Below are 24,600 nucleotides of genomic sequence, written 5' to 3' on the forward strand. Positions count from 1 at the left end.
ACTTTTACTTAGGAAATCAATCCAAATTAGAAAGCTTAAAAAAACTCTTCCTAAATAAGAAACATGTAATAATTTTATTTAAAAAGACCTGATTTCCTGCTTCTCATCACTTTTTACAGTAATACTCAGACATACAATAAAACAGATATCTAAAGTACAATATTTCCACACAGATGTCATGTTGAACTTTGTATGATCCACACCCATTATCACATGGTAATTTTTACTATATAAAGAGAAGGTGATTCTTCTCTCAAAGGAGAGGGGAAAGGAGATAGGAAGGATGGGAACACTCAGAAGCTTTGTCTTCCTCTCAGTCCTATACCTGCTAGGGGGCTGCCATTCATCCCTGATTCAACTGAAAGACAATGGCTATGAAGGTATTATCATTGCTATAAACCCTGATGTGCCGGAAAATGAAGCTCTAATTACAAAGATTCAGGTAAGAATTCTGCTTGAATTAAGAAAATCATGTTAGTGATTATTGTTAAGAAGACTTTTGAACACTCCAAGGAATTTGAAAGCCGCATGATGCAGTGGAAATGGCACTGTAATGTGCCATCAGAGGCAGAGGAGCAGAAAGGGTTCTTTCTCTAAAAAGAACAAACAAATATGAGATGTGCCTCATCCTGAGCCTCAGTTTCTCATCTGTAACCTCAGCAGTTGGAATTGCTCTGCTTCTAAACAAATACTTATGGAATTCTTGTGGATGGTCAGGAGGACACTAGGGAATTTTTTAAGTGCCAACACCTGGGCAATGCATGATATTCTCAGGTTATAGATAGTAACAGATAACAAAAAGCATGGCAGATGATAGCAAGCTGCTATGAAGAAAAATAAGTCATCAAAAGGGAATGGAAAATGTTGGCTGTGCTGGGGAAGGAGGAGAATGTGGTTACATTTCATATTTGGTAACAAGGGAAAGCTTCACTTTGGAGATAATATCTGAGGCTGATAGCTCAGAGGGTTGAAATAGCCCATTGAAAACCAGGAAGAGGGAACAGCAGGTGCAGAGACATGGAGGTAAAAGCTGATTTGGTATGATCTGGGAAACAACTGGAATGAGCAGGTGAAAGGGTGGGCAGAGCAGAGAGATTGAGTTTGCAACTCCCAGGTCACTGGATGACTCTAAGTGTCATAGGAATCATGAAAGGGGTGTGAGCAGAAAGGGGTGTGCTCTCTCCTGTATGTACAGTAGTCGTTGCCTGTAACATGGAGAAAACCCTGAGGGTGAGGGTGCTTCCACTTGTCACACATCCTGTGACCACTGAGGAGGACCGGGACACTGGGTAGGAGTTTGTTACAACTGAGAAGTGATATGAGTAAGGGTCAATATATTGTAGGAGAGCGAATTCAAGTGATATGATCTGAACATATTCTAAGGATATCATGAACAATTTTTCTGATTATTTTAATGTATATGTGCTAGGACTGGAGCAATAGCACAGCAGGTAGGGCGTTTGCCTTGCACGCGGCCGATCCAGGTTTGATTCCTCCATCCCTCTTGGAGATCTCGGAAAGCTACTGAGAGTATCCCGCCTGCATGGCAGAGCCTGGCAAGTTAGCCATGGTGTATTTGATATGCCAAAAACAGTAACAACAATTCTCACAATAGAGACGTTACTGGTGCCCGCTCGAGCAAATGTCAATGTCTTCATCTTCTTGAACCAATTCAGACATTATAGGAATTTTGAGAAGAAACTTAATAGGAAGAAAATAGGCCTTGTTGCAAGACAGACCTGGCTAAGTAACTAACCATCAAATTCTGTGGACTCAGCACAGAATAAAACCTAAACACGACAGTAAGGAAAATAAGAACCATTAGAGGGCACTGCAGTTTTCCCAGGTGTTAACAGTATCTCTTTGTCAAAATTTATTTATTTTACTGACCTAATAACCATTTCTATACAGAAGAGCTTAAGCTTTCATACCGAGAAAGTAGGGATTTAACTTCTGTCTTGAGGAAAGTATATTTTAGCACTACTTTTCAATTTTGACATATAAAATCTATCCTAAGGTACAGGAGCTATAGCATCAACTGGAAATGAATGGTTTCAGGGACTTTTATTTATAACCGGTACTAGTTATACCCAGCACTACTTATACCTAGTACTATTTATACCCAGTACTATGGGTGTGTATATAGGTGTTTGTACACATACATGCATAGGCACACCTATGCTACACATATAGGTTGATACTTGGGATTCCACTAAGGGATCTACTAAGGGTTGGCTTAGTGGAGAACAAGGTGAATCTTTCATAACACTTGTGTTTTAATCTATGAAAGTTAGCTGTTCTGTGTGCATATCAACAAGAGATTGAAATACAAGGTGTTTGATAAACTGAAATTATTGCTATTCAAATGTAGACTGGGTAAACAGTCCACATTTTTTTATTAAGAATGTCAAGGCTGGCTAGATTTAAATCATATCCAGTGAGTGCTTAACAAAACCTTTCAAACTTCTAGCTTCGGAGGTGAGATAGATTTGGGATGTGGGGACATATAGAGATTATTGATAAATTTGTTCATATTTATCTTAATCAGCTGTTCTAAATTTTTATGATATGTCCCAGAAAACAGGACTTTGTGAATCAATTTTCAAATGTTTAATTGTTGCATTTTAGATTGCCTAATTGGATTTTTTCTTAATTCCATTATAAGGAACTAACAATATAGTGCAGTTGGTCAGTCACTTGCTTTGCATGCAGCAAACTTGAATGTGATCCCTGGTATCCCATATTGTCCCCAAACACCAACAGTAGTAATCCCTAAGTGCAGAGCCAATAGTAAACCCTGAGCATTGATGGGTATGATTCGAAAACCCCAAATATAAAATAAAATAAAATTCCACTTTACATATCTTGAAGTTCAAAAATGAGAAAATGTAATTGCTCTATGCTTGGAAAAGTATAAAAGCAAAGTTTTAAAATAAATCAACTAAATCCATAGGGAAAAAGAGGGGAGAAAGAAAGAAAGAAGAGAGAGGTGAAAAAAGAGAGAAAAGAAACTCCAGAAATTCAGCCTAAAACGTTCATAGGAAACATTATTGGCTACAATATTGCACCTCAAGGAATCACAGTAGTTCTTTGACAGAGAATAGTGAAATTCTTCCATTGCCTAAATTGCACAGAACCATAAAAACTACAAAGAAAAAAGAAAGGGTGAGAATTGTAGAATGTCCTTCCCACTCAACTGCACTGTACCAAGTCTCCGCTAGAGGGTGAGATTATAATGAATATAAATCTCTCTTATGACTCATCCCCATAGACTATTTACATTTACATTAGTTAAGTCTGTTCCCTTTTAAGTCTTTTTAGTTTCCCAAAAAGTAAGTGTAATGATATCAACCAGTTTTATAATTGCATATATTTAGAGTACTTTATAATTTGTTCCACATTTATGTGTTTATTTTTATTGTTTTGGTAAAGTGGTTACAATAGAATTAGCTTAAATGGTCTTAATAAATAAAGCTATTGCATCTCCACCATCACCAAGTTACCCAATGCCCTCCACCAATGTCTCTGAGTCACCCCTATGCTTGCCCATCCCCCCCCCACTATCCCACCTTCTTGATAACCTCTGTTTTGCATTCAGAGGTAAAAAAAAAAAACAAAACAAACGAGGATAAGTCATTCTATCCTTATGTTATCCATAAATATTGACAATAAGGGTTGAAATATAGCTGAGGGGTAGAGCACTTGACTTGTGATACTTTGGGTTCAAACCCTGGAACTACAAAATTGTCTAAGATATGAGAAAATTGAGCTTCAGCATGACTGAAATTGGCAAGATCTATCACCCAAAAAATCCTAATTCTAGTATAAGAACCAAGGAGATGATTCGAAATTCTACATCTTTAACATACGATAAAATTTTTCTAAACATGAAACAGAAGCATTTGATGAAGGACTGTGAGGCATTGAAAGCACCAGGAGGCAGCATGGATAGAGGTTGGGCCGCATCCAACAGTATTCATGGGGTGCTCCTGACTCTGTAATGAGTGGTCACTCCTGGAAGAGGCCAGGATCTCATATGTGTTTATGGGGATTAAACCAGAGTTGTCCATGTAAAAGGCAAGCACCTAAATTTATATACTATCTCTTCATACCTACAGTGAAAAGTATTAAGTGTGCAAGATCAAATTTTTAAAAATAATTTTGCGTACCAAATGTGGATGGCAGAGTAGCAACTTGGGGCTGATAAAAGTTCTGCTTTTCTCACTGCTTAGAAATTGGGAAATGTCTGTCATGAATCCCTGCTCCTTTAATTCTTGTCATTTGACCATGTTATATTTTCCCCTTAATAACAGGACATGGTGACTGAAGCTTCTGCTTACCTCTTTAAAGCCACAGAAAACAGAATATATTTTAAAAATGTGAACATATTAATTCCAGACACCTGGAAACCAAAACCTCAATATGTGAGGCCAAGAATCGAAAGCTACAAACATGTAAGGCTCAATAAAACTTCTCTTAGAAATTATATTTTCTGAAAAAAAAAATTCTGTTGTTCCTCAATTTTACTGAAAATGAATTATTTCAGAGTGTTTCAGACTAAATATTAGCATTTTTATTTCTAATGTTTAAAAATTCATTTTATACATTCTCAGGCTACTGTCATAATTGCACCACCTGCATTGCCAGGCAGAGATGAACCCTACACCAGACACTTTTCACAGTGTGGAGAAAAAGGAGAATTCATTCATTTGACCCCTAATTTTCTACTTGGAAACAAGCAAAATGAATATGGACCATCAGGTAGGAGTTCTAGTCAATAAAATTGAGTATAACTTCAGCTTTGTATAATTTTAAATCCTAACTTCTGTTTAACCCACTGTGTAACTTTGGACAAGTGGTCTAGCATCTCTGTGCTTATTTCCTAAAAAATCATGAATAGAGCAATTCTGAATTTCAAAATTATTATGAATTTCAGGCAACTCATGCAGTTATATTCAGCATAGTGTTTATGGAAATTTGAACATAGGGCAGCAAATTATAAATGTGTTTCTGAAGGCATTCTTGGGCTTGAATAATCCAGAATTCGACAACTGGACAATAATCAATCATTGACTATCTCTATAAAAGGCAGCATATGGAAAGCTGAAAACTGCCAAGTATCTCCGGACAGGATGAAACAAATGTTCATGTACTATTAGTGGCAGATCTTATTATTCAACTTATTTGTTTGAATCAGGCAAACTTTCAATGTAAATGATCCTTTCTAGCTACAAAAGTTGCAAATTCATCTAGGTCAACTTAGAAGTTAAGATCACTAGTTCAAAAGAAGTAAAGCATCTTATTTTTATTAAGAAAATGCAACTTGTTCAAGAAGGCAATAAGCACATGCCACTATTGTTTAAGAAAAGTTTCCTGAGTCCATGTACCCCAGGTGCACCTCTCACTCTTCCACTGACCCTTCAGTGAGCTTTGATTAATTCTCCTTGTCTCTATTGAGCATTCAGTTTGCCCTGGAACTCAACATTACTGAGAACTGTTCCCTACTTGCTTTTAAAATCTCCTTTCTCACATCCCAAGCTTTCCCCCCCCCCATACCTTAAGTATCACCCTGTTTGTTCTCCTGTCACTTGTGTCCCTTTAAACCTTTCTAGCTATACATCTTTCCTACTTGGCATCTCAGGTAAAGTCAGTCATTTCGACTCTAAGTATAAAAATCTCAACTTCCTCACTACTGTTATCTTTCTTTGATTCAAATTGTCAATCCTTAGTACTAAATTCCAGTCAGTTTTATTTGGCTCATTTAATATGCTTCCAAGATTTAAAAAAAATCACAAAACCGTAACAATAAAACAATACAAAACACACATTTCAAACCTCAAGGAAGCTTCAACACTTCTCAACGATAATTTTACTTATTTCTTTCCAACTCTCTTTTTGATCTGGATTCCAGGTTTTAGATTCTCTCTAGTTATTCTTTACATTCCCATTCATTAAAATATACTTTGAGTGAAAAAAAAATCTCTACTTTCAAATTTATGTCCACTTTCAACTTCCAACTTCTGTGGAAGTTAGGAGTTGAACTTCCATGCTGACTTCATATCTATTCCATAATTGACAATGTTCTATAGCTGCTTATTTCAGCTATGCCTGAAACAGATGTAATGTCACTCAAATGTGTGAACAAACATGCCCTAAAACAACATGGCTTTTGGTAAATTAATATTAGTAAGAAATCCCTCAGAGTTTATGCAATTTGTGCTAAAAGCAATAACATTACTTCCCAAAAGAAAATTAGACCAGGCAGAATTTCACTGTGACTAGAGGCTGTCACCAAAGCAGATATTAGAATAACATACAGAGTAAAATGCTTTTACAACTGAGAATGGGACAACCTGAAAGTGAGAAGATGATGTACACTGGAATGGAATTCTAAGAGAGCCAGCACTTTTAAATATTTAAGGTGTACAACGTGGTGATTTGGTATGCATATATACTGATTACTGCCCTCAAGTAATTTAATAATTCATATCCTGCCACACCCACCTTACCGTGTACCCTTTAGGTTCTGTCATACACACCCTGCAAATACAGGTGGGAATGGGGGCCACGAACTGAGAAAACTTATTTGAGAGGGGACTATACTGGGAAGTCACAAGGTAGACAATTTTGAATTGTCTTAAATTTATCAAATTCCTATTTTAATAGCTGATGTAAGGTTCCCCCCGTCCCATATATAATTCCAGTTTACTACACTGGCTCCATTCAAGATAAAACATTAAACAAGTGCTTTTGAAGTTTAACATAAAGATTTAGGAAATTTAGATTTAGACTAGGTAATTTAAATTTAGGAAAATGTTAGTATGAGAATTCTTGCTCCATGTCTTCTTTGCAATTGCTGTAAACTCCCAGGTAATAATGTTGCTAGCCTTGCCAGTCCACCAAACACTATTTGTGTATCAAAAACTAAAAAGCTTGACACATGATTTTTTTGTATGACATTATTCACTTCCCCCTCTTATTTTGAGAGCCCAGCAATTAGAGTAATACACTGCAACAAAACAGAGATTATTTCCAACTTTTTTTATAGCTATTTACTTTTTTCTACTATTGATTGAAATTCCACCTTTTCTTCTATCTTTAAGCTATGATTTACCTTTATTCTTCCATTTACCCTATAATAGTCCCTAGGAAAATATTTTGTTCTGACTTCCTCTATCTAAATGTCTCCCTGTCAGCAACTATACATTACTCACCTTTTAATTTCAAAGATGGTGCTGAATATATACAATTAATAATTTTATGTTAGAAGTGACTATAATTAAGAACAATAAATTAATTACTTCATTTAGACATTTATGAAATTATTATTATGTACAGCCTATGGCTATGTTTTTCCATATTTTTTATTATAAACCCATAAGAAACACAGTCAGTTTTTAACATATAATTTAAGTTGTCAGAAATTTTAGTGTCACTGGGATATTGCATGTCTGCCTATTTTGTTGGTTGGAGACAGCTTTGTATAACCAAAAATCACTTTCATATCTAAGATGCTGTTCTTTCCAAGAACCAAACACCAAGTCCAGTCTCTGTGCCCTTAGTATACATGAAACAAAGATTTCATTATTTTAAATAACATTAACATTTTAAAAAAATTTTTCATTAGCATTTTAAATAAAATATAACAATGATAAAACATTAATGTAGTATAATGTAGTATATATTTTTATTTTAAAACCTATTTAGTTATTTAGAACATAACATCAATATTTTCTTGAAAATTAAATAATTTTTGATGGACTACTTTTGCCTCTAGAATTCTGATCTTATATTTGAAATATTTTTTCACAGGTCGACTGCTTGTCCATGAATGGGCTCACCTGCGTTGGGGAGTGTTTGATGAATACAATGAGGATGAGCCTTTCTACGCTGCTTCAAACAAGAAAATTGAAGCAACAAAGTATGACCATTTACATTTTCTTAAATTACTTTAGGTTTCTCCTTCTTTTTTAAAATTTCTTTTAAATGATAATTATTTTCAGTAGACCACATAGTCTGTAACCACAAAACTAGTTTTATTATATTTTAGTAAATGTATCTCAAAGTAGCTGGTGGTTCATTTAAATTACACCTAAATTCAACAACATGTGGTAGGCCGGGTGACATATGCTTGTAGCTCAGCACTATAGCTGGCAGAACTCATTTGTGCTGAAACTGTGCTCTGTGGAAAATGTACTGTATGCTAGAAGACCAAAATTGAATCACAAAATAATGAATAAGAAGGACTAGCAAGTAAGGGTGACTGTGGGTTGAGTAAAACATCAACAGCTTTAAAAGCCAAATGGAAATTTCTTTGTATTTATCAAATTCATTTTATAAGAAATTATCTACATGTTGCAATTTAGGGAGTAGGAGAGTACAGTGGTTAGATAGACCTTGGCTCAATTCCCAGCTGCATGTATTCCCCAAGCATCTCTAGATACAGCCCTGGAGGCTCCCTACATCAGCCTGTTGGCCCAGGTAACCAGCACCACAGGGCCCAAGCACACTGCAGCCTCAGGCTCAGGCCACTGAACTGTTGGCCTAAGGGCCCAGGGGCTCCTGAGCAATGCCTCGGACACCCAGGCCCCAACAACAACAGAAATAGATAAATATTACAAATTATTACAAAACAACCCTATTTAAGAGAGTAGTTGTCCTTATGACATTTTAGACAGTCAACATTTCATTTTTAGTACATTACTGTCAGATATCAGTAATTTTTTAAAAGCATCTGAAATATAAATTAAATGAAAATTAAAAGTACTTCTCTAACATCACAGTTAATAAAGCACAGTTCCCCTGATTCTAAGAGAGGCAAATTAGGGAAACAAATCCAATTACAGGAGCCTTCAATTTAATCAATTTCAAATGCACTGCTAGGGTTTGGGACTGTTGACAAAAAATGGACAAACAAAAGAGAGGACTATAATGAAGACTTCACTGACCTGAATGCACTTGTTTTAGGAGATATAAGAATAATTTTATATGTTTATATTAGGTTTCCTCAAAATGTCTAATGTCCGCTAAAGAAAATTTATCTTGATAATTGCACTGTAGCACTGAAACAATGTTTTCCCACTGTTCATCAATTTGCTGTAGTGGGCACCAATAACGTCTCCATTGTGAGACTTGTTACTGTTTTTGGCATATCCAATCACCAAGGGTAGCTTGCCAGGCGTTGCCATGTGGGTAGGATACTGTCTGTCGATTGCTGGGCTCTCGGAGAGAGATGGAGGAATCGAACCCGGGTTGGCCATGTGCAAGACAAACGCCTTACCCACTGTGCTATATAAATAATATCATTATGCCTCAGTGGAGGCAATAGAAATACATATGACTCTAGGAGACTAACTCCGTAAATGAGTAATTAAATCAAGTTTTTTCTTCTTCTGGGAGGAGAAGAGGAGAGGACCTTACAAGTGCTACTCAGACCACCTAGTGGCACTCAGAAGGCCTCGTGGTCACATCTCTGATTCTCAGCCCCCTAGCCTCTTGGTTAAGTGCAGTGTTCTCTGCCTGAAGTGATTGAGGAATCATGTGGCATCAAGAATAGGATCATAGAAGGCCTAGCATGTGCCCTCACACTGTACTCTCTCCCTGCTTAAGGAATTGCTTCTTGAATTGCTTGTTTGAACTGGAACAACATTGGAAACATGGGATATATTTACAACCCTAGCATATTTATTGTAACCACTGGCCAATTTCATGCATTTATACCTTTATCAAAATGCCTCCCCATCTCAGTTCCATTCTTTTGGGAATGTCATCTTTGAAATCTACAAAGAACTTGAGCTATAGTTATTCCAAGAATAAATGTTTTCATAAGTTAGTTTAGATACCAAAAACGCATTTACCACCACAAAGCTACTAGAAAGATGTTGGGAAATGCAATCTGCAGCCATGACTCTAAGGACACATGCCAGGCCTCCTGGTCAGCAGCAGCTTTCATGCCAGCAGCAAACTAAACGTGTGCATATACGGGGAAAACCATTTAAAGGTTTCCTCTGGTGGATTCTGAGGGAGAGTACACGGGGAACTGGTTCAATTGCCAGCACCAATGTTTCCCTTGAGAGTAACAGGGGTAATCCCTGAGCACAGTGCCAGGAGCACCCCCTGAGCACTACTGAGTGTGACCCTAATGCACCCGAAAATCACTGTCACTATCATCCCGTTGCTCATCGATTTGTTTGAGTGGGCACCAGTAACGTCTCTCATTGAGAGACTTATTGTTACTGTTTTTGGCATATCCAATACGCACGGGTAGCTTGTCAGGCTCTGCCATGCGGGCTCCATACTCTCGGTAGCTTGCCGGGCTTTCCAAGAGGGGCGGAGGAATTGAACACAGATTGGCCGCATGAAAGGCGAAAGCCCAACCGCTGTGCTATGGCTCCAGCCCAAAATAAATAAATTAAAATTTTAGCCTCAGTTTACTGAAGAAAGTATCTTCTCTTATGCAGACACTTAAAATTTGATGTGAAACAGCATGAGTTGATATACAAATCTGAATTAAACCTGGTGGAGGATCTTGGCACTCTGGTGGTGGTGGAGGGGCAATAACTTTATATATCATAAGCATGAAGTAAGCACTAACGTTATTACTCAACAACAACAACAAAATGTTATAAAAACAAAACTTTAATATAAGAATCAATTTAAATATAAATACAAGAGTTTTTTTTAAGTGCCAATGGCTAATTGGATTGATTTAAAGACTAATGTCAATATTTTTCAGGTGCTCCAAAGGTATTACTGGATTAAATAGAGTTTATAAGGATCAAGGAGGCAGCCCTATACTTAGACCATGCAGATTTAATTCTACCACAAAACTATATGAAAAAGGTTGTCAGTTCTTCCCTGATGAAAAGCAAACTGCAAAAACATCAATAATGTTTATGCAAGCTATAGATTCTGTAAGTATACCAACTGTCCCTTCAAGTTGCGTATTTATAATCAAACCATATGTTATTGTGTTTATAACATTGATAAAGTCAATCTGGAAGACTACATGGATTAATACAGACTTCTTTGAACAGTGCAAAAACACATAATTAGCACTCAACTAATATTTTCTACTGTTACTGAATATTTGTCTTGATATTGTAACTTTTAATAATTTCATGAGACAACATATTTACAAAGGATTGTTAAAAGTTTTTTATACTTGCAAACAAATAAAACAATAAAGTAAATAATAAAATTCATATTTGTTGTGTTTTAATGCATTTTATGTAATTTTTTTTATTTTGTTGAACTTTTAGGTTGTTGAATTCTGTAATAAAAAGAACCATAACAAAGAAGCTCCAAACCTACAAAATAAAAAGTGTAATTCCAGAAGCACATGGGAAGTGATCAGCACTTCTGAGGATATTAAAAACACGAAGCCTGTGTTGGCTCCACCCCCTCTGCCTGTGTTCTCATTGCTGAGGGTCGGTGAAAGAATCGTGTGCTTAGTTCTTGATCAGTCTGGAAGCATGGGGGTAAGTGTGTGGGCCCACTTTTGCTACATAGAGGCAAGGTATCAAGGCCTAAAAGCTCAGCCCTGTAACCTGTATCTGCTTTGTCCAAAGTATAATGCTAGCAATCAGTTTCTGTAATCATGACCTCAGGAGAATCAGTGAATATTATAATGAAGAAAAAGGTTGACGGTAGAGCTGAAAAGATACAACCTATGAGAATCTGTTCTTTCTAGAAAATGGAGTTGATTGGGAGAAACTTGAAACCCTTCTGTAATATTTTGTTAGCTCAGAACTACATATTGAAATATGAAAATATATCCTGACTTTGCCCCCTTTATCTACTGAAAATACTTAATAGACATAATCAGAGCATGGATTTGTAGTTTCCTTCAATATCAAGAGATAAGATCAACCATAGAATTTTTAATAGGAATTTTTTATTGGAATTAATTATAAGGTGACGTCATTCTCAAAGAAATAGACAAACAGCAATACCAGGTCTGGAGACAGAGCTCAATGAGCTGAGCACATCCTTTGCATACAGAAGGTCTGGATTTGATTCCTGGAACCACAGGGAGTGACCGCCAAGCAAGAGTCAGGAGTAACCCCTGAACACATTGGCTGTGTTCACATACAAACAAAAATATTATAAGGAAGATATGTCTAGATCTAGCCATTTATTCCTTTTACCCACATTCAGTACAATGTACACATTGTGCTAGACTCTAGAAATAGAAACCATTATTCCAGAAGAATTCAGTTAGAGAAAAATTTCTCTCCTTTTACCCTCACCTGACTCCCACATATCTTTCAGAGTTTAGCTCAGACATCCATTTCATCCAGGATATGAGTTTGTCTTCAAACTGGGATAAGGAAAGGTTTTTTTCTGGTCTCCCAAAAGTACCTATGCAAATCTCCACTACAATACGTTGTCCTAAACTCATAAATTTATCTCCAAATAAAGGAGACTAGGGGATCCTTTAGAACTCAGAATCGAACTTGAAAAATTATTTTATTCTTCTTTGTATCTCTTTTGTCTAGAAAAGATCTTATAATATATAAGAACTCAGAAAAGAATTGTTTAAGTGAATGTACCACAAATGAGCATGCATAATGGCATAAGGTATCCAGAAGAACATATTTAAGAGATAACATAGCATTCTGAATATCAGGAATGAAGTCTTTAATAAAAGAGAGGTAGTTAGTGGAAGTGGCCAAGAATGATACAGCTGAATGAAACCACCCAAAGGAGCAGAGTGCGGCCAAAAGAAATAGACACCAACAAAAAAGTGTTCTGGGAAGTGCCACTGAGGGAAGATGAGATTTCTTATTGGGGAAAGATAAGCATAAGTATCCTTCCCTAGCTGTAGTGCAGGCAGAGCTAAACTGAACACAAAATTAAGTTGTTGTATAAGATATAGAAGAAATTTCTTGTTGTAATATGGTTCTAGAGAGTTCAGAAAGAAATTTGGGCATGGGGTGGGAAGAAGTACCAAAGTTAGTTGAACTTAACGGAATGAAGGGAAAAAAACACAGTGAAGAGATTTAGAGCAAGGGCAATCATCTAGGGAAGAAAGATGTCAGTCTTAATGGGATACCCAATCTCACCACCAAATTTTTCAATTAATTCATTTTCTGAAACTTAATGTGGTAAGGTTAGAAGTAGAAAAGAAAATGGGAAAGATACCAACTGGGTCTCTCAGAATATCTGCTACTGGGATGTTTCATTTTAGGAGTAGCTGGTTTCCCAATGGATAGAGAAATGTTACTCTTTAGTGAGTAGTATCCCATTATCCTCTAGTTTCAAACTATGGAACTTGGTGGTTGGTTTCATCTTGACACAACTGAAACATAGTATCCCAGCGATAATTAGGCATTAGAACTACCCCCAATTGCTAGTTCCAGAACCAAGAATCAGTTCTAATTAATATTTTACTATGTGTATTCTATAATATACATAGCTATTTTAACTTTATTTAAAAATGCTATAACATCAAGTACTCATGAGAGAAAATCTAAACAAATGCTGTTTACTCATTTTATGTAGTCTGTCATTGTTTTCCAGTTGAAAGTCATTTGATGATTTTTCTTGTTCTTTATAATTCAGGGTTATAATCGTTTGACTCGAATGAACCAAGCAGCAAAACATTTCCTGCTACAGACTGTTGAAAACAGATCCTGGGTGGGAATAATTGTTTTTGATAGTAATGCTGTTGTCCAAAGCCCCCTAATCCAAATAACAAGTCAAAATGATAGAGAGACACTCTTGACAAAGTTACCTCCGAAACCTCTGGGAGGCACTTCCATTTGCTCAGGAATTCGAACGGCTTTACAGGTAAATATCACTGGCAAATTAGTTTTCCTTTTTATATTTTATTAAAACATTTTAATGTTAACTGCTGTTTCGCCTACTTGAACCTTAATTTTAATGTGATTCTTATTCATATTCCTAAAATGCATAGGACTAAGCATAAAGGGGGAAAAGTCACAAGAAATTTTTGTTTTGGAAAAATTCCAATATTACTTTGATTAGTTTACAACATCATTTCCATCCTTTTTACACTATGAACTGATCCTGTCTTCATCCTGGTCCTTAAGACTGGCAGTCATAAGCAAGAGAGAAAATCAGTGGTTTTCAAGCTTTCTATACCTGTGATCAACACTAGTCCATGGATAGGTAGTTTAAGAATACCATACTAGAGAATTTCATTGGCTATAAAACATACATAAAAACAATAAATGTGTATTGTGCACAACGTTCTGCAGAGGAACCAAACACGGTGATGTGATAGGGAAAAGAGAGGCCCAGCACACTTCACCGAAGCGTACTTCACTTCACTGAAGCCACTGAAGGTAACATTCTAGCTAAGATTTGAAGGATGACAAGTTCGTGGTTTAGGTAGAGAGCACATGCAATATTCTTTGGGAAAGAGGTGGTATAAAAAGACTAGATTATTTCAGAAAATGATAGACAGTAGTGGGGTCTGTGAACTTTTACAAATATATGAAATGTATTTTGCAGATAAATGTTCAGATATCTCAAAACTTAAAAATATAAGGTTTATAATTTAAGAACAACAGAAAGATGCTCAAGGACTCCAAGTATCAAACACATATACTTATGATTTAAGAATACAACTCCCCAAATGAAATAAATTGTAGGAAGTGTGATCACAGGATAGTAATCTTGGAACAGGTCAGAGGTCATTCTTGGATGAAATTTCATGAAGTATGAAATACCTGGAAATTTTTTTCAGTAAATAATGACTTTGTAAGACTGAACTAAGGAATAAATTAGTTATCTTGGCTGTTCATCTCTCTGTATTAGTCTCTCGCTGAGTTCTCAATACAATTTTAAATTTTAATTCAATTCTTTATATGAATGAAGATACTGTACTGCTACACAGAAGTCAAAATAAATTAACCCACTGGCTGTGATCTGAACAAATAGTAAAAGAAGAGACTGGGGAGATAGTACTGTGGGCAAGGTTCTTATCTTTATTTAGTTGACCAGAATACAATCCCTGACACTCATATGGTCCTGAGAGCACTGCTAGGAGTGATCCCTGAATATAGAGCGAGGAATAAGCTCTAAGCATCATAGAATGTACACAACCACACAGAGAGAAAGAAAGAAAGAAAGAAAGAAAGAAAGAAAGAAAGAAAGAAAGAAAGAAAGAAAGAAAGAAAGAAAGAAAGAAAGGAAGGAAGGAAGGAAGGAAGGAAGGAAGGAAGGAAGGAAGGAAGGAAGGAAGGAAGGAAGGAAGGAAGGAAGGAAGGAAGGAAGGAAGGAAGAGAGAGAAAGAGAGAGAGAAAGGTAAAGAAATCTACTTCATCTACTTTGTATCTGAATTTGAGCTCATGTGCAGAAAATGATGGGGCAAGGAAGAGTATGATATGAATGCTACAAATGTATAAAAGTTTTGATTTTCAGTTTCATTTTAATATACATCAGCAACTATCTCACATATTTTAAAGTTTACATAATATTCATTATTTAACTTCAACTTTAAATGAATTTGGTCAATTTGTTTCCTAAGAACTGTATTAGGAATTTTGACATTCTAAATCCGCTACATTTTAAATCTACACACACACTGCTTCAAAGGCATGAAAACCACTAATATTTGTCATGTTTTTTCTCTTACCTTTTACTAAATTGTTCACATTGCTGAAGCAAAAAGCCATTTTTGGTTGTCAGAGAAGATGAAATAAGATTACTCTTCTGAGATAAATTTTCTTTATACTTTCTTGCAGACACTTAGATATCTTTTCCTTTTAGCATACTTTTGTTTTACTCTGTACATTTTCCCCAAAATCCCCCAAATCTATTTGATCTAAGAACAGTAAGTAATTATCTCCTGGTTATGTCTACAGGAAATTAAATCCGTATATCCCCAAGTAAATGGATCTGAAATAGTACTGCTGACTGATGGGGAGAATAACACTCCAATAGACTGTGTTGAAGAAATGGTACAAAGTGGGGCCATCCTTCATTTCATTCCTTTGGGACCAAGTGCTGACAAAGCTGTCAAAGAAATGAACACTCTGACAGGTAATATATTTCAGTCCCTGAATAGTAGTATAGAAGTAGACGACTCAATCTTTTCTTTAAAGCTACTTCTGGGTAGATACTGAGGAGCTGAGGATCAGAGATCAAGCAGAACCATTGTCTGTTTTCAAGGTGCTCAGAACAGCTAACCTGAGAGACAAATAAAATACTTATCAGATAACAGATAGCATAATCATCTGACTTTCCATAGTTACACAAGGTTATTTAGGAATTAAGCGCTATGTAGTCTGAGAAAGACCACTCTCCCAGGTTGTATAGTTAGGAAAGAAGACATCAAAGATGAGGTGACTTCTGAGTTGAGACAAAAACAAGGCATTACCTGTTTTAGATGATAATGATATAAAAGAATCAGAGCATAAGAAAAATATGGTGAAATGACAAAGAAACAATCTTTTCTCTTACTTATTGGGGTCTAATAACATACATTGAAACAAGCTTATAGTGTGCTTGCTCTGCTATGTTATTAATGACTAAGATGTCACTCATAGTTACACATCTTCTAGGAATCACTCTAACTTGTATTTTATTATAGGAGGAAAGTATATTTTTGTTACTGATGATCCTGAGAACAATGGCCTTGTTGAAGCTTTCTCAGCCCTTACAGCAGAAAATGCTCCTCTCTCTGAAAAATCTCTTCAGGTCAGAGTTTTTATTCCTTGATACATTGTTTGGTCATAGTATTAATCAAGTGAAATAGCTGTTTTTTTTTTATTTGAGCTATATATTTTTGACAAAGTAATTTTTACTTTAAATTTTCAGCCTAAAATTATGTATATATTCTGTACATATGTCCCCTAAAAGTACATAATTAAGTGATGAAATTGAAGGTGTATAGTTTCTTTGTCCTTTCCCATGGGTTTGGTAAAAGAATAATAGCATGTTAAATTTTCTAACAAAAAATGGATATTGTCCAAAGATATAACCCTGTTTTCTATCAATGTGTAAAAAAATGCCATATTTCTAAAATTTCCCCATACTTCACTATTATGAAATTTGATCAATTAAATGAAGCTATAGCTATAACTGGTAGTCGATAGCTGGTAGTAAAAACTATCACTATCACTATCATCTCTATCATCCCGTTGGTTGTTGATTTGCTGGACTGGGCCCAGTAACATCTCCATTCGTCCTAGCCCTGAGATTTAAGCAGCCTCTCTTTACTCATCCTTCCCAACGGTGCTACATTAGAGGCTCTTTCATAGTCAGGAGAATGAGACCCATCATTGTTACTATATTTGGCATATGAATACGCCACGGGGAGCTTGCCAGGCTCTCTCATGCAGACAGGAAAAACTCTTGGTAGCTTGCCAGGTTCTCTGAAAGGGAGAACTAGGCTATAACATGTCAGCAGAGGAACCCAGTTGTGCGGGACTGGGGGCTGAGATCTCCAAGCCTGCTCAGATCGGGACTGGGCCTCTTCCGCCTAGATCCCCCATTTTCCAGTAGCTAGGCAGTCACATCCAGAAACTGCCCCTGGAGCCATGTAATCCCATCAACAGTCAACATCCAGAGACTATAAAACCAAGCTGCCAGAAGAGTCTCTTGCCCCCCTACCTGACTGTCTTCACCGAGGCCCCTCCGAGGGGGAGGCCTAGAATCCTTTATATAATTAAAAAACAAATTTCAACTGTGTAATCTTAAATATCTAATTGACTTTATTCTATTTTATTAATTCATTAATATAATAGGTAAAAGGGATCTAAGGAGTTGTAAAAAATGGAGCTTTCCAGGCCAGAGAGATAATACAGGGGGAAAGCACTGGCCTTGCACATGGCCAACTCTGGTTCCATTCCTAGCACCACATATGGTCCCCCAAATACCACCAGAAGGACCATATGTCTTCACTGGATATGACCCAAACCCATCCGTTTACGGATGAAAACAGAATGTAAAGGTGATGAGAACATATTCCACATCCTTCTGGAATCTTTGGTGTCCTGTAAAAACATTCTCATTGTGTTTTAAATATGTTGGAATTTTGATTACAATGCCTTTCCAGCTTATTTTCTAATGACAGGTTTTTTTTTTTTTGTTTTTTTTTTATTGAATCACCAAGTGGAGGGTTACAAAGTTCTCAGGATTATGTCAGTTATACAATATTCAAATACCCCTTCCTTCACCAGTGCCCATCTTACATTCCCAACCCCCCCAGTCTATCTGCCGCCCCCTCCCACCTCCCTAGTCCCCACCCTTATACGTGATAGGTTTCACTTCATTTGCGCTTATCTCGATTACATTCCATGTTTCAACACACAAGTCACTACCGTTGCTGGGGTTTCCCCCCAAAAAGAAAAAGACAGTCCTATTGCCAATGAGGCATTTGATAATTCTCCATTACTAAGCATATAGAGATATTAAGTCCTGCTGTTTGTTACATAACTTTTCTTTTTCCCCCTTGCCCCGCGCCACCGAGTTCACGCCTGTTTAGTAATCGCCACGCTGTCTGACAAAGGGGAAAAAAAACCGAAGAGGATGGTTATTTCCCGTAATGACAGGTTTTTTAATTCTATATTCAAAATACATTTTTTGGTTTCTTATTTTCATTATTTATTTATATTATTTTTGCATTTTTACTAGAGTTCAGAAGCAAATGATATTCCTTGGTATCAATAAACAAACAAGTAAAAATTGACAATACAGAAGAGATTTGGGGGTGGAGGGAGCCACACCAAGAAGTGCTCAGGGCTTTCTCCTGACTGTGATCAGGGTCATCACTCTTATCAGGCTGTGGGGTCAATATGGGGTGCTGAGGGTCAAATCTGGGTGAGCTGTGTGCAAGGCAAGTGCCCAACTGACTGTACTATCACTTCAGCTCCTGAAGGAATGATTTTAAGGATTATTTTGAGTTCCGTTCAACATTTTAACTTTGAGTAGATGGTAGGATACTAAAATTAAGTATTTGAAAGAAATTTTAAAATGTGAGACCAGAATTAATAAATCATCTAAAAAGGATATGTTTGTCTGTACAATATTCTTAATGTTTTAAGAATGAATTATTTGAACCACTTGAAAAGGGCAGGAAGAAAGACAGTTTTTGCTCTTCATTTGAAATACCAATAGATATTTAAACAAATAATACTGAGAAAGTTTTGGAAAGAAAAATATGGATTCATGTAAATGTTGGGTAGTTCTTGGAAGAAGATTGTAGCTATATAGAAGTATATTACAATAATCTGAGTTTGTGGGAACTCAAAAGAGAAGCAACTCCATTTTCACTCAGTTATTTTTGCGTAGTATTACCATGCAGCCAAACCCTTCCAATTTTCTCACAGATTTCCGATGGGCAGTCTAATATCAAGTCATTTATACTTCTATTTAATGTGACAGTAATACTGTATCCACAGGACTAGGATTTTTGTCAGTAATCATGCTATTAGATCATATCTTTCATGTTCCTTCTTAGGTCAAAGTACTTGTGGTTTTGGACTGAGTTGCAGAGCAGTGGGACTTCCCGTCATTAAAATAACACGAGTGGAGTGAATGTTCTTACATAATGGGCATAACTGGCTCCTCTTGACTAAGAGTTATCCACAGACTTGAAAAATCTCCCTACAAAGAGCCCCTCAGAGAAAAGCTTTTATACCTGGTATTCTCAAAGTTCCAGACTTAATGGATATGTTTACTGCCCAGAATTACTCACTACCATGTGAGAAAATTCATTCCAAGATTTCAAATCAATAATATGTCCATATGTGCTTGTCTCATTATTTGGTAGTGCTAATGACCCACTTGAGCAGCCTCCACCGCTTATTATTTGATTTCTATTTAAATACCCTGCCATAAACAAGAAGTACTAGGTGATCATAAAAGATAAGTAAATCAATGATAGCATACACAGGCACACACATGCATACACACGCACACACATGCATACACACACACCAGCTAATTCATACTTGAAGTGAGTATTTGCCATGGCAACTGAGAAAAGAAAAACCTGGTGAAATCCTTGATTGTAGAGACAATGGCCCTGCTCAGGTGCATTTTATCATACCCTGTCCCCTCCTCAGATTATATATATCTGCACTTTCTGACTAACAACTGTCATGTAATAATCAGCTGTGAGAGAAATCAAAAGCCTAAGGTTGCATGCCATATGTCAGTTTGTTGTGAGGCCAAAAATTAAAAATAACGTTTCCAAAAAATTAAAATAATTGAAAGTAATTTCTTCTCTAGTTGCTAACTAAAAATTTTGTTTAAACAGCTTGAAAGTAGGGGGAAAAAGCTCAACCAAAGTGAATGGATAAATGACACTATTATCATTGATAGCTCCGTGGGAAAAGACACATTCTTTTTTGTCACATGGGTCAAAGCATTCCCCCTAATTTTTCTTCGGGATCCTGAAGGAACAAAGATGGAAAGTTTCACAAATGATACAACTTCAAAGATGGCCTATCTCAGTATTCCAGGAATTGCAAAGGTAATCAAACAGTATTTACAATTTCTTAAAAATTTGTTTCAAAGCTGAAAAATATTGTATTTAAATACAAGTGTCAATACCTATAGCATATTTAAAAAATTGAGATGAAATATAAAGTATCTGCTATACACACATGGTCCTGAAAATTGTTGTGTCAGGAAAGGAAGAAAGTACTAATGCATTAGAAGTAAGAAAAAATAATATTTTAAGACAACTCAGAATAACAGATTATAGTGAGAGAATGCACAACATAGTTATTTAATGTGTATTTTTTTGAAAAATGGGAATCATTGGACCAATTTGGTGAGATTCACAACTGTTCCTGGCTCTGGGGTCAGCATTCCCTGTTGTGTCAGGAATTACATTCAGGTTAGCTAAATGCCAGAAATTACCCTAATCCCTGTCCTATCTCTCTGGTCCCTAGAATTATTTCATAGTCACTATCCACAGTTATCATAGCATAAATTGTGGAGTTTGAGGCCAAGGACATGGAAAATTTTTAAAAATTTATTCTTCGTAAAGTTCCATAAAATTGAATATGCATTAAAACAGATAACTTGTGCAAATAGTTTCATCTCTTATCCTATTTTACCCACCAACCTTTGAAATTCTCAAATCCCTGTTTATTATGCAACACACATTTAAGGTATATTTTTCAGTTAGAAAATAGGAATACATAAAAGAGTTTGATCTTGGATACTTATCATATATCTATTGAAATTTAGGCTGGAATATGGACTTACAGTCTTCAAGCCAAAGCAAACGATGAAACACTGACTATTGCAGTAAATTCTCGAGCAGCAAATCCTTCTGTGCCTCCAATCACAGTGAATGCAAAAATCAATAATGACATAACCAAATTCCCCAACCCTGTGGTTGTGTATGCAGAAGTTCTACAAGGGTTTGCACCCATTCTTGGAGCCTCAGTGACAGCCATCATTGAATCAAGCCATGAAACCACACGTTTGGAACTTCTAGATAATGGTTCAGGTAATTTACAGGTTTTTGTGAATGAACCTGTGTGTGTGTGTGTGTGTATGTGTGTGTGTGTGTGTTTGTATCTCAGACAGAGCCCAATCAAGGGGTTGTAATATAAACAAATGCTTAACTTCAAGATGCATAATTTTCTTTACAAAAGCAGTTCACTCTTTCTTTTCTATAACAAGGTGCTGATTCTATAATGAATGATGGGGTCTACTCCAGATATTTTATAAATTATAAAGAAGATGGCCGATATAATTTAAAAGTACGGGTTCATGGAGGAGCAACTGCCAAGAGAAGCTTAAGACATCCCCCAAATACAGCAGCATTTGTACCAGGCTGGGTGGTTAATGGTGAGTACTTCATAACATCTTTAATATTGTGCTGGCTTAATAATTATGAATTTATATTGTTAAAGCTTCATACATTTTGAGAGTTTTTAGAAAATTATTCATAAAGGAATACTAAATAAATTACTTAGGACCTGCTATTGGGGCAGGCTTTAGTGGTGTTTGGAAAAATTCAAAATAATGGTGGTGGAAATGTGTAATTATGGTGGGACTCATTTTGGAATATTGAGTGTTACCAGTTATTGTGAACAACTCTATAAAATAAAATAAAATTTAAGGAATAAATAAATAAAACTTAATATAGTTTATAACTCTAATAGCAGTTTTTTTTTCATCTCCTATAATGAAGGTCATAGTCATAAAGGGATTTGCCACCAAGTTGACATAATCTTTGGCACAATGTATGACATCTTAAAATCAATGAATAAATTAATCCATTATTACATTTGTTTGAAGGATATCATTATATTATCAATAATTTTCAGTTCAGGATGAAGAAATCAGATGAATATAATATGTGATTAAGTATAAACCAAAGCAAAATTTATCCTTCAGTTATATATGCTATAAATACACAGAAATGTAAACATGGTTTGAGTGTTTTAAGTTACAAGACAATACTATGTTGAGTAAAGTTACCATAAAGATTAAGAATACATTCTTTATTAGCTTTCCTATTTCTTGTTCCTTGTCTTTTGGCTTTTTGGGATTTCTGAGGACAATTGTCTTTTGGCTTTTTGGGATTTCTGAGGACAATAATAATAAGTATTATTTCTTAGCGCTTGCAACAGGGAGGAAGAGAAGAGCCTGGCACAAGTGGTTCCAAGGAAAAAATTTATCAAATATAAAAATAAGAGAGAGCACACATGGGAAAAAATTTAAAGGCATATACTGAATAGGTATTCATGCAACGTTCACTCTAAAGCAATTAATTCATTGTTGCACTTCATCTTAAATATAGATCCTAGACAGTATACTGAAGAAAGATTTTTCCACCCATGGACATTTATGACTTTGCCAACAAACTCAATACAATTTTATTTGTGTATAGTTGTGATAAAAGTAAAGTGGTAATAATAAGGAATTCAGTCCATTGAGCTTTGAAAAATACTTGTCCATTTTGTCTATTAAATACCAGGAATTTTTTATTCCAGGAGAAATTCAAGCGAATCCACCAAGACCTGAGACTGATAAGGATATCCAAACAAATGTGGAGAATTTCAGCAGAATGGCAGCTGGAGGTGCATTTGAACTTAAAGGTGTTCCACCTAATTTCAATCCCTCCGCTTTTGATGTCTTCCCACCAAGTCAAATCACAGATCTTGAGGCCGCACGTGAAGGGAATCTGATCACTTTAACATGGACAGCACCAGGAGATGATTTTGATGTTGGAAAAGGTAAGGATAAAGTTTTATGTGGAGTGAAATATTCTCATTTCAAAATCAAGAATAAAAGTGGGTGAAATTAAAAAACTGCAATTAATTGGTAGATTTTATAAACATTGCTTAAGTGATCATTTTTCAGGCTAGGGAGCAAGAGGGAATTTAGTATAATATGCTCTGTTTCTAACTTTTTTATAATTGTCTTTAGTTCAACAGTATATCATAAGAAAAAGTGGAAATATCCTTGATCTAAAAGACAATTTTGATGGTGCCGAGCAAGTAAGCACTAAGAATTTGATACCAAAGGAGGTGAACTCCAAGGAAACATTTACATTTGAACAAGAAAATGTAAGAGAAGATGCAACCCACATATTTCTTGCCATTCAAAGTGTGGATGATAGTGGTCAAAAATCTGAAATATCCAACACTGTGCAAGTAGCGATGTTTATTCCTCAAGCAGATAATGACAATTTTCAAGAGGAAAATTATCCTAGTTCTGGAACTAGTATTTCTACTGTGGTGTTGGTGGTGGTTGGAACTGTGGCAGCTGTTAGTATTATTGTCAGTACTACTATTTGTATCGTTAACAGGAGAAGAAGTTCAAATAGACCTAGGACAGGGTTTTAAAAAACAGTAACAACAATAAAAAAGTGAAGGACATTTATGAATTTTTAATTCACAATTATGAACTTAAACTCATAAAATAATTTTACGAGTACTAAAGGAATACTTTTATTAAATTCAAACATGCAAGGGTATTTGAGAAATTATAAATTAATATTAAAGTCTGAAAATTTTATCAACTGATCATAAAATGTGCTGAATATGATGACAGAAGTTGTGATGTAGAGAAAAATGGAAGCTAAGTCCCCTAAACTCGATAATATTTTAAAATGATAATTCCATTTAAAATAATAACAAATTTTAAACAATGAATAAATATTATCTTTCACACGGATACCTCATTGTGTATAATTTCATACAAAAGTGTTTGGGGGGGCTGGAGTGATAGCACAGCGGATAGGGCATTTGCCTTGCACGCGGCCGACCTGGTTCCATTCCCAGCATCCCATATGGTCCTGTGAGCACAACCATGAGTGATTCCTGAGTGCATGAGCCAGAAGTAACCCCTGTGCAATGCCAAGTGTAACCCAAAAACCAAAAAGAAAAGTGCTTTTTATTCGAATCAAATGTCATCAAAAAGTTAAAATTGTTTACTTGAATAATCAAAAAACAAGAAGCAAGTATTTGAGAAAAAAAATGGGTTTGGTTTTGGTAAACTGAAATATAAATTGATGTTACTATTATCACAAAAAATTTCTCATATACAACTATGTACAACACAAGGTCATGCTTACTACAATGTATTCATGTGGATAGTGCTCACTGAAAAATCAGTTAACAGATGTCAAACAGAGCTTTTGCTTATTTTAGT

At 35.8% G+C, this 24,600-nt stretch overlaps 1 protein-coding gene across 1 annotated transcript; it reads left to right on the top strand.

Moving 5' to 3' along the window:
- Nucleotides 1–283: 283 nt before the first annotated feature.
- LOC101549532 (calcium-activated chloride channel regulator 4-like) lies at nucleotides 284–23,792 on the top strand. The gene is made up of 14 exons (XM_004603623.2): nucleotides 284–442; nucleotides 4,314–4,454; nucleotides 4,614–4,761; nucleotides 7,813–7,921; nucleotides 10,736–10,913; nucleotides 11,262–11,480; nucleotides 13,567–13,794; nucleotides 15,837–16,014; nucleotides 16,565–16,671; nucleotides 20,237–20,452; nucleotides 21,178–21,442; nucleotides 21,619–21,786; nucleotides 22,938–23,180; nucleotides 23,374–23,792. Exons 1-14 carry the CDS (start codon nucleotides 284–286, stop codon nucleotides 23,790–23,792), a joined length of 2,778 nt encoding a protein of 925 aa, XP_004603680.2.
- Nucleotides 23,793–24,600: the final 808 nt, after the last annotated feature.

The sequence above is a fragment of the Sorex araneus genome, chromosome 5 (assembly GCF_027595985.1).
Source record: "Sorex araneus isolate mSorAra2 chromosome 5, mSorAra2.pri, whole genome shotgun sequence".
Classification (NCBI taxonomy): Eukaryota; Metazoa; Chordata; class Mammalia; order Eulipotyphla; family Soricidae; genus Sorex; species Sorex araneus.

Coding starts and splice junctions, on each gene's coding strand:
- LOC101549532 (XM_004603623.2), top strand. CDS start 284: ATGGGAACACTCAGAAGCTTTGTCTTCCTCTCAGTCCTATACCTGCTA. Junction 4,762..7,812: donor AAATGAATATGGACCATCAG/GTAGGAGTTCTA, acceptor ATTTTTTCACAG/GTCGACTGCTTGTCCATGAA. Junction 20,453..21,177: donor GTATTCCAGGAATTGCAAAG/GTAATCAAACAG, acceptor ATTGAAATTTAG/GCTGGAATATGGACTTACAG.